Below are 10472 nucleotides of genomic sequence, written 5' to 3' on the forward strand. Positions count from 1 at the left end.
CTACACCTTCTCTCTCTTTCTAGCCTCATAATTGTTCAGTAAATTATGCCTACAACAATTTTCATTTTACTCATTTTACTATCTTCAAGTTTTGTAGAAATCACACTTTTCTATAGTTACTTTTTTGTCTCACTTTCATAACTGAAGTTTGATTTTTCGATCACTTTCACACTTTTGTTAGTTTTTTTGTCAAGTATTCCACTAATTGATAACATGGTATAGCTTTACCTACCATTTTTTCCACCGTGGCTAATCAGGTTCCCTCTCTGCTAGAATTTTCTCAAGTCACTCGTGTGCCCTTTCTTCTCTTCCTAATGAAGCAGATCACCTACATACAGAGAAAGAGAACTAAAATATCCTCCTGACTTTCTTTCATAACATATTTTTAGTTGGTGTAATTCATTGGTGCTCTTTTCCCATCTCAAAGTCAAGGATATTTTTCTAATGTTTTGAATTCATATTTCTTTGAATTTTAAAGTTATCAAAGACTTATTGTGAATTGCACTTCTTTTCTTCTACTAGATTTTGGCTTAGAATCTCTTGGTAGAGTAATATAAGTGAGTTTATATTACCAGGCTTAGTATGGGTGGACTACTAGGTTAGAGTTTGAGTGACGAACACTTGAAGGAACCAAAATTGCAACAGAATATTTTTTTGGCAATTAGTTGGAATAATCTACATGTGGTTGCAGAAATGATAAAGTTTTAATAACGACGACATATTGATTATCTATCGACAACATAACAATGACATAACAATACCTTTTTATTGCTCTATCCAAATGTCAAAAAATGATTATTAAGAAAACCTAGGCTACGCACGATAACTTTATACATGGCTCTATCTCCTTAATATTACTTACTTGAGCGTCACAATGTCTTTAACTAGGATCGCACTGGTGCCCATCATCCTCAAGACTTGCCCATCTTGCATGTTGTGTTAGTAAATTTCAAAAAGCGGAAAGATCGTGCTTGAACACATTTTTCAAACCATTAAGTCATGAAATGAAACACAACAATCTTATAGTCGTTGAACAAACTTATCAATTATTTCTTATCATATTATCTTATTGGATCTAAATGTCAATATGATAATGCATTAAATACATGTAAATTTTGTAGCTAGTTCTTATTTTATGGAATTTGGCTACAATCATCAGTTTAGCGATATGAACTATTTATTTGCTTAACCATCTTAACCATTCAAAACTCGTACGAAGCCATAACAAAACCACTATAAAGTCTCCAACCTTCTAATCATATCAAGCACCAAATATAAACACTGAAATTAGTGGGAATTAAAAATATTCTCATTCATTACAACAAGTAAAGTAAAGAAGGCTTAATTAATGGTAGCTCACTTGAAGAAAAAAAATCTCTTTAATGCTCACCATAGTAACGTAGAAACTGTAACCAGACCACTCACTCTTCAGAATGTAGAAACTAACCGAGCTGATGAGCATAATGTTTCTCACTGTAATCATAATCCGAGATTTTGCTTAAAATCTTCACTCTGGGACCTCCCCATCTCACTAAATTCTCAAATTTACATCTGGGTTTTCTTGTTCGTCTGGATTCTGATGCATTCATTGCAATTTTTTTTCAATGTTCAAGCACAATGTGTCTCATTCCTTCACTGACACCCACTGATTTCTTCTGATACAGCATCTGGGTTTTTCTTCAGCTTCAGCTCCAACCATTTCCCGGAAATAATTTTCTTCTTCTGGGTTCTTTGGCATTTCGTCAAACAGTTGGAGTGCAACTGGGTCGCAAGTTACATACCAACATGAGTACTCCATTACCTACTCACCAATTTTTTGCTCGATATCTTGAATCCGTTGACAACGGGCGTCAGATAAAACATCAAATTCCTACTGAGGAGAAAGAAATCAAAGCTCAATCTGACATCAAGTCCCAAGCTTTCAAGAAACCCAGAACTTCTGAAGCCGTATCGAACTCGAATGCGGCCTCAGGACAGAACAAAATGTTGCCTAGCTATTACAAGACCAAACTGTGCCGCAAATTCCAAATGGGTTGTTGCTCTTCTGGGCAGAGATGTTCCTTTGCTCATGGCACCAGTGATCTCCGCAGGACTTTGCGTGATGCGCAAGGAATGGAAACTGAGAACGGAAACTTGGCCAGGAGGACTTGGAATGGTGATCATGGAAGTTCTAATGGAGTGAGAATATGCAGGTCGTTCTTTAGATGGGGAACATGCAGTTACGGAGACAAATGCCGCTTTCGTCATGTCAATCCTGAAAATATCAGAGATAGTTTGTTCATAAGCATTTCAACAGCTGGTGGTTCTGCTCAATTTGACTGCAAGAAGTCTCTGGGTATGGATTTTGACACTACTAAGTTTTATATGTTCAGAGGATGATTTTTTTCGGGTTCAATGTAAATTACAATTTTGGATAGGATACCTGCATTGCACAGCTTGGCTAGTTTTTCCTTCTGCGTGTATGTGTGTGTGATGATCGTATGAATGTTTAGATGGTCTACTCTTTGTTAGAATATCGGTTGATTTCTCATGTGCTCTAGATTCGTTTAACTTGCACTACAAGAAAAGTTGTCAAAAGTAAAACCCAATTGGTTCAGTATCAGAAAATTCAGAAACCACACTCGACCTTTGGAGCTTTTTCTGTTAAGAAGGTATTGAATCATGCCAATAGGTTGGACTGGTGAAGGACTTGAACGTTAGAAGAGGCACCCGGGACATTCATCTAATGAACTAGGTATTTAGATTGCATAATGCTGAATCACTGATTGCAATTTCCTCAGTTCTTATTTCGAAAGTGGCCAGGCTTCTCCAAGTATGAAAGAAAGAAAAAAGTCCAGACCTTTCCCAATTTGATTAATTCAAATTGATATTCAATGTGTATGATTTCATAGTGGCATCAGACTTTTTTTTTCGTCTTGCTGCAGACTGGGTATATAGGTTTATATTGAGATTGTTTCTTTCTGTCTCTGGTTGTCTTGGCTTGTAATTAAAATGGTGCAACTTTTTCATATGCTTTTATAAAAGTTGTGCATTAGTCGTTCATACAATTTAACCACCACCTTTTTTTATTTAGAGCTTTTTTCTGTTAAGAAGGTATCAAATCACGCCAATAGGTTGGACTGCTGAAGGACTTGAACTTTAGAAGAGGCACCCGGGACATTCATCTAATGAACTAGGTATTTAGATTGCATAATGCTGAATCACTGATTGCAATTTCCTCAGTTCTTATTTCGAAAGGGGCTAGGCTTCTCCAAGTATGAAAGAAAGCAAAAAAGACCAGACCTTTTCCACTTTGATTAATTCAAATTGATATTCGATGTGTATGACTTAATAGTGGCATCAGACTTTCTTTTTCGTCTTGCTGAAGATTGGGTATATAGGTTTATACTGAGATTGTTTCTTTCTGTGTCTGGTTGTCTTGGCTTGTAATTAAAGTGGGGCACTTTTTCATATGCTTTTATAAAAGTTGTGCATTAGTCGTTCATACAATTTAACCACCACCTTTTTTTATTTAGTTTTACCTGGCATTTCAAAGTGTGGCACAAATTCATCTGTAGCCATCTCCAATGATAAATGAGAGGAGTCGATGACCCTGTAGAACCGATCATGATTCAAGAATTGCTGACTATTGACGGATGTGCAATGATTTTAAAAGAACAAATTTTGAGATGCATTGTTGTTAATTTTGCAGAACTAAGGAAGCTTTGTGGCTCTACTACACCAGAATGTGGAAGTGTGCAGGCCAACAGTTTAATGACTTATACGAGGGGCAACAATGCGTCAAATCGTAGGATGGGGGTTGCGACTGCTTATAAACATGGTCAGAGTACGCAGTGCAACTTAGAGTGGAACGAACTTGAGAAATTGAGTCGCATCTATGCTGATTGGATTGAAGATATGCCTCTTCTACGTGGCTCATCAAGCAAAGTGGAGTGTTACTCGAGTTTAGTGTGACATGTGTAAGGAAGTAGATTAGTTCTCTATAGATATAAGAAGCTTGTTGTAATTTCCTCTAACACCTTCGTTTTGTCGAGTGAGTGGGGATTGACTTCGATTGTGACCCGTAGTCTGGTAAACACAGGAGATGCTTCATACCTAAGAGCCTACAAAGCCAGATTTTAAATATCTTGATTTTCCGTATCTCTGTTGTCTAGGGATTTTAGCCGTTATCTTCCGAATTTTATGCACATTGTTATTGTAAAGACGTATTTTCAGTTTACAAGATATGGTGTGGCACTGTCACATGAATGTAGCCAAGAAAATTCTCCTTTGGCTATTTCTGTTCTTGGTTCTCACATGTGTGCATCTGTTTACGTGCATGAATTTGCAGTCTTCTTGCAAACTAAAACTATGGTGGGACGGCAGGGACTTAAACCCGTCATGTTTGGGATTAGGATGGCCCCTTCTGGATATCTTTGGTTTCAGATATTGTAACAAGAGGTCTTAATCTTCACATGCAGAAACAGTAAAAGAAACACAGACTTTGAGATTTAATGAACACCAGAATATACATCGGTAGGCCAGCAGCCATGTTATTTGTAATAGGTATTCCATGTTCGTCTCTTTGGAACTGGTGCTGGTACAGCTCCAGACGAATTTCTGTCTTTACACTTTTGATGACCTGCACTCGAACTCTACACCACTAGGATGGAAAGAATCACTCAGATGTTGTAGATATATCATCTCTGAAGAATATGAAACATGTTCATATCCTTCACATTGTGGAATATCCTAATTTGGACTACTTGAAATTTATTGTGCAGAACGAGCACATAAGGATCCTCGGATGTCAATGGTGACGAATCACGTGTGCTTCCTTGGCCTTCAGTTTGTACAAGATGCCGAAATCTTGGGAGAAGAATGTCCAGCGCTGAAGAAGCTGCCACTTAAAAGAGGACAGAAGCATTCTACGTCACTTGGCCGACAATGGTGGCTGGAGAGTCTGCTGTTAATTGTATAAAAGTAGTAGAATGCATGATTTTCTTAGAACCCAACGTGAGGTTCAACAATAACAATATACACAAAGCTTAGAATATATATGAGCGTAGATTGAATGAAAAGAATCACAGAATATGGAATTTCGAGGTTTTGAATATCCAAACAACAGCACAATATTGAATATATTATGGTATGCACCTGTATACAAGCAGAATCATCCTCCTTGTTCTTACGTAAGGCCCTCTTGCTGCCTCACTTAGTTGTCGTGTTTTGGAAGCAGGGAAGAAAAACTTTTCGAGTATCTTCGTCCTCCCACTCCAAGAAAGACCACCAGTACTCATGTCCTCTGATTACAATATTGCTCCCCTCAGCACTTGTGGAGTTGAGTGGAAGCTTTCTCAGCGCTGTGCATGCAAGTACCTTGATTTCTTTCAGGTACGGAAAGGGCAGGGCTCTATCATGTATGCTATTCAGCCGTGGAAGCGAACTCAAACTCAGAACGGTAAGTTTTCCAAAAGGGTTCAGTTCTTGTACCACATTTCCAACTCCACCCAGTCTTTCCAGATCGATTATTTTCTCAATATCATTGCAGGCATCTACACGTAAATGGCTGAGATTTGGAGAAAAAATGAGCCAAGTCATGTCTTTGAGATCTGGGCATCGTGATACTTCTATGAACTGAAGGCAAAGGAAGCAATTTTGTTTTATCATCATTAAATCCCGGGGATCATTGGGTGCTCGTCCTGCCCAATAAACTTCCAATTGTTTCCAATTAGGAGTTTCCCGAATATAAAGGGTATCAAGATGTTTCATATCCACCAAAGATGAAATGTCTAGAAAGCTTGCTTGGTTCTTGCCATCCGAGAGCTGTAGAGTCCGAATGCGGGTCACCAATTTGTGGTAGCTGAACAATTTTTGGAAACAAGAGCTACTTCGTACGCTTAACGTCAAGACTTCAAGGTATTCCAAACCCTGAATTTCCTCTATCAGGGCACCCTCACCATCAAAAAAAATTCTATCTGAAGAACCGCATGCTAAAGTTCTCAAAACTTTTAGCACTGGAAAACTTGATATTAGATTCGGTGGAACAAAATCAAGCTTATCCATATGCTCCAAGTCCAAATACTTTAGCCTTACGCATGCCTTTAACTGAACCGGCAACTTTCTTAAACCAGTTCTTGACAAATTGAGATGTTGTAACGAAATCAGTTTGGAAACGCCAGATGGCAATTTGGTTATGTTCAGATTTTCAGACAAATCCAAAACTCGCAGAGTAGGCATATGATCGAAAAAGCCATCAGCAATCATATTCAAAGGACCTCCTCCACCTCTAAGTAATAGGGTCAACAGATTTGGAGATTTTGGTGTTTCAACCAGACTTTTAAAATGACTACCAACCAATGATACCCTTTTTGTGTTCTTCCATTTCTCCACATTTGGCGTTCTCGGGAGACCTGTGTGCACGAGGATACTCTCGTTTTCTTTCCCACAGTCACAAGCCAACCACAATGCCATGTCACGAATTACGTCATGCATTTTTACAAAATTTCCTTCCTCTTCCAACAAACATGCAGAAAGGAGAGTTCCTATGATATGGTAAGTCTCATTTTTTGCTTCATCTACGTTAACATCTTCAAACATCTCCTCACACATCCAAAAATATAATAAATCATCTTTACTTATCAGGAAATCTTCCGGAAATAGAGCACAATATAAGAAGCATGATTTGACTTTCTCACTTCGTAGATTATCGTAACTAAATTTTAAGAGAGGAAATACCTTGTCCCCCATCATGGAAAACTCCGAGGCAGATTCCTTTAGAACACGAATTGCATGCTTCCATTCGTGGGGTGTTTTCTTGCACGCCATGGCTCTTGCAACTGTAATTATTGCAAGTGGCAAACCGTCACACTCATTTGCCACTACTTGCGCAAGTTTGGGGATATCTGGATGACTTTGAAGAGTTTCTTTGCCCACCTTCTCCTGAAACAAGGTCCATGCTTGGTTTGGCATTAGACACCTGACTTTCATCTTTATTTGAGCATCCATACAACTACATATATGCTCCAAGCGAGTTGTGAATATTATCTTCGACTTCTTATTGTTAGCTGGACCAGGAGTCACTGGATTAGGAATCGCTGGATTAGGAATCCCAACTTTAGTCATTTCAATCGGCTCCCATATATCATCCAACAATAGCACAAATTTCTTCTCACTCAAGAACTTGAAGATGTGTTGAGCTTTTTCATGCGGCTCTTTGTGCTTCCATTTGTCATTAAGAATCCCAAGCTTTTCACCAATCTTATCCTGGAGGATGTCAAGTCTGTGGTCTTTTGAGACCACGATCCAAATCACAGGATCAAAATGGTAAGAAGTACTAAAGGCGAACTTGTTATGGATTTTGGTAAGGAGGGTGGTCTTGCCCACCCCTCCCATTCCATATAGCCCGATTGTTCCCACCTGGTCATCTTCAACATGCCTCCAGACCTGATCAAACATCGACTCCATCCCCACTGTTGGTTCAGTAGGCATTTCATAGACTACACCTACCGGTAAGCTTTCTGTTGCCACCTCTTCAAAGCTTCCCTTGTTTTTCAAGGCATCCACTTCCACCAACATTTTAAACACTTTTTTTCCGTACTTGTAGCTGGGAAAGTAGTTCTTGGAGCAGTAAACTCCGCTACATGATTTCTGAATTTCTCGATCTGCACAATTTTCAACTTCTCTGACTTGTGTCTCAATAGTTTCCGCCTTTTTAATCCACAGTTGTACCTGGTCCAAGCGCATCATGGATGTCTGAAGCTCGGCAACCTCAACCCTTCTCACGAGATCATTCTTTAAAGCGGTCAGTTCTTGCAAAGATCGATCCAGAGCTTCAAGGTTTTCTCCGAGCTTGTTGATGTAGTTTGCTTGTTGACTAAGGAAACCCCAGCAGCAGAAGTTAGCCGTGGGATCGCAAGATATGGAGACTGAGAAAATGTTCCCCATGGCTTGCAGGAATACTGAAAAATGAAACGATGTACTTTTGTTTGGGAGAGGAATTAGGTAAGTGTTTGTAAACAGGATGATATGTGGAATTAATCATTGCAATGCCTGTACCTTTACGTTGTGTCGGTCGGGCTCACCAAAAATTTTATGTCACTTTAATCAGAAGACCCAATAATTCACTCTTGACTTCCAGATAGACATTTTAGGATTCATGTAGTGAATTGAGTTCTGGTATCAACAAGGAAATTTGCAAATTGGGTTTCGTTTGAGATTTAATGTTTTATCGTGACAAGTTTCAGGTTATTTGAAATTAAAGGAATTGGCTGTTTTCATTTCTTTTATTTTCGCATCAAGATTATATGAAATCTGTATTTATAAAGTGAGCAACACAATTTGGTGAAAGATTCAATAAACCTAATATTGCTCTTTGTTTCCTTCACATTCAAAAATTAAAAAAAGTTCAGTCACTTAATACTACGGTTTAGTGGTATTTCTCTTTATTTGTAAGTGAGAGATCTTAAGTTCAATTCTTGTCAAAGGTGAATTTGAACTATATTATCGCTAGCCCATTATGAGGCTTAGCCCACCCCCTCCCCTTAGATCATCTCCAACCCAGAAAATTTAGGTTTTAACCAGAAACAACTTTTCTGCTTCAATCCTTATGACCTACAATTTTGCCCAAGATTATTAAGGAATGAATTTAGGTTTTTTTTTTAAATTAACTTTAAAAAAAAATTATGTAGACTATCCTAATTTAATTTTATGAATACTTTAACTTAAAAATATTTAGATTTCAATAAATATTCAAAAATACTAAACCAACACCATGAAACTCATAAAACACTATAGAAGAATATGAAATACATGATCAATGTAAGATCCCACATCGTCCAGGGAAGTGGATCATGTGAGCCTTATGTGTATATTCTCATCTCTACCTAGCACGATACCTTTTGGGAGCTTACTGGTTTTGGGTTCTGTAGGAACTCCGAAGTTAAGCGAGTTCGCGCAAGAGCAATCCCGGGATGGGTGACCCACTGGGAAGTTCTTGTGTGAGTTCCCAAAAACAAAACCATGAGGGTGTGGTAGGGGCCCAAAACGGACAATATCGTACTATGGTGGAGTCGAGCCCGGGATGTGGTGGGGGCCCGGGTCGGGATGTGACAATAGAGATGTATATTAGATCTTATTTTAGTCATTGGATTTAAATTTGGACCGTTAGATCTTTTTTTTATCATTGAATTTAATCGTATTAGATCTCAGCCGTTGGATTCAATAAATTTATAAATATAAAACAATAAAAAAAGAGAAATTTGAGTGGGGCTACAAAAAGAGCCATTGGATCTAATTAATCCAAGCCATAGATGAAGAAAGAGCCCTTGGGCTCAGCGACAAGGCCGACAACACCCACGTGGGTGGGACCTCTGGGCTTTAAAGCTTCTACACGTTTGAGGCGTGAGGTGCGCTAAGCGTCAAGCACTTTTCTTTTTGCTGGCACATCCACACGCAGATGTGGGCCAGCCCACTAACCTAAACTCAAATCTTGGCCAGAATCTGGCTTTTTTTTAGGTTTTAGGTTCTAACTCCAAATTAGAACTAGGCTTGGAATGGATTTTTTTTTTTTTTTTTTTTTTTTTGGGGGGTGGGGGTGGGGGGGGCGCTCGGGCGGTGGGTTGTTGGGAATAGAAGGGAAATTATAGGTTTTAGGCCATGGGTTGGAGTTGGTCTTAGTCTAGATAATATCGGTTGTTCCAAAAATAAAAAAAAAATCAGAAAATCAAAACAATATGGCAAAACCTGCATTCCAAACACATCAGAAGAAGGAGAAGAAAAAAAAAAAAAAAAAAGAGTAATGCTATATTTACCATCTATTTATACCATCTCTCTAATAGAAGTAAGATCCACTAACACAAGTGGGCCACATCTCTATTAGATAGATGATACAATGATGCATGAAACCAAAATTTTGTACCGTTTTTCTTGATTTTCATATCTCTGTTGTCCAGGGATTTTAGCCGTTATCTTCCGAATTTTATGCACATTGCTATTGTAAAGACATGTTTTCAGTTTACAAGATATGGTGTGTCAATGTCACACGACTAAAACTAGCAAAAAATAGTTTGACTAGGGTGAAGTATGTCAAAACCTTATTTCCAATTGCAGATAACCTTAGAAAATTCTCCTTTGGCTATGTTTGTTCTTGGTTCTCACACATGTGCGTCCGTTTGCGTGCATGAATTTGCAGTCTTCTTGTGAATTGATCATCTGGTTCAACAGGAAATTCATCATTGGTGGAGACGAAGAAGATTCATCATCTGGTTCAACAAGAAATTCGTCCAATCTGCACTCCTTGTGATTCTATGTTCATGGGTTAGGGGTTCTTGTAGCCACTAATTTCATCCTTGTAGCGTTCTTTATCTTGACGAGCCTTTGCTTCATATTGCTCGTTTTCCTCTGCTGAAAAATGGAAAACATTATGTTAACAAAGTTATACTTCGCAGAAATTCCTCATGTTGTGGAAGCACACAAGATGTAATATGGTAGAA

General features: G+C 38.4%; 2 protein-coding genes across 6 annotated transcripts; one reads left to right on the forward strand and one right to left on the reverse strand.

Moving 5' to 3' along the window:
• Nucleotides 1-1295: 1295 nt before the first annotated feature.
• On the forward strand, nt 1296-4258 carry LOC103952639 (zinc finger CCCH domain-containing protein 28-like). The gene is made up of 2 exons (XM_009364278.3): nt 1296-2335; nt 3692-4258. Exons 1-2 carry the CDS (start codon nt 1786-1788, stop codon nt 3952-3954), a joined length of 813 nt encoding a protein of 270 aa, XP_009362553.2. The 5' UTR covers nt 1296-1785; the 3' UTR covers nt 3955-4258.
• Nucleotides 4259-4466: 208 nt separating this feature from the next.
• Nucleotides 4467-8078, reverse strand: LOC103940695 (probable disease resistance protein At5g63020). Of its 5 annotated transcripts, none has more exons than XM_048583988.1 (2): nt 5137-8074; nt 4467-4879 (listed from the first exon to the last, which is right to left on the reverse strand). In XM_048583988.1, the coding sequence occupies exon 1, from the start codon at nt 7924-7926 to the stop codon at nt 5191-5193; it is 2736 nt and encodes a 911-aa protein (XP_048439945.1). In that variant the 5' UTR covers nt 7927-8074; the 3' UTR covers nt 4467-4879; nt 5137-5190. The 5 variants fall into 5 exon arrangements, with proteins under 5 accessions (XP_048439945.1, XP_048439946.1, XP_048439944.1 ...); XM_048583989.1 differs by having other exon boundaries at nt 4467-4885; XM_048583987.1 differs by having other exon boundaries at nt 4467-4942.
• Nucleotides 8079-10472: the final 2394 nt, after the last annotated feature.

Source organism: the organism of the source record quoted next, unplaced genomic scaffold (genome assembly GCF_019419815.1).
Source record: "Pyrus x bretschneideri cultivar Hongxiangsu unplaced genomic scaffold, Pyrus_bretschneideri_v1 Contig20, whole genome shotgun sequence".
NCBI lineage: Eukaryota > Viridiplantae > Streptophyta > Magnoliopsida > Rosales > Rosaceae > Pyrus > Pyrus x bretschneideri.

Bases quoted from the DNA above. Each gene is read 5' to 3' on its own strand.
- LOC103940695 (XM_048583988.1), bottom strand. From the start codon at position 7,926: ATGGGGAACATTTTCTCAGTCTCCATATCTTGCGATCCCACGGCTAAC.
- LOC103952639 (XM_009364278.3), top strand. From the start codon at position 1,786: ATGAGTACTCCATTACCTACTCACCAATTTTTTGCTCGATATCTTGAA. The intron at 2,336-3,691 runs GTATGGATTTTG...TTAATTTTGCAG, and splicing joins TGACTGCAAGAAGTCTCTGG to AACTAAGGAAGCTTTGTGGC.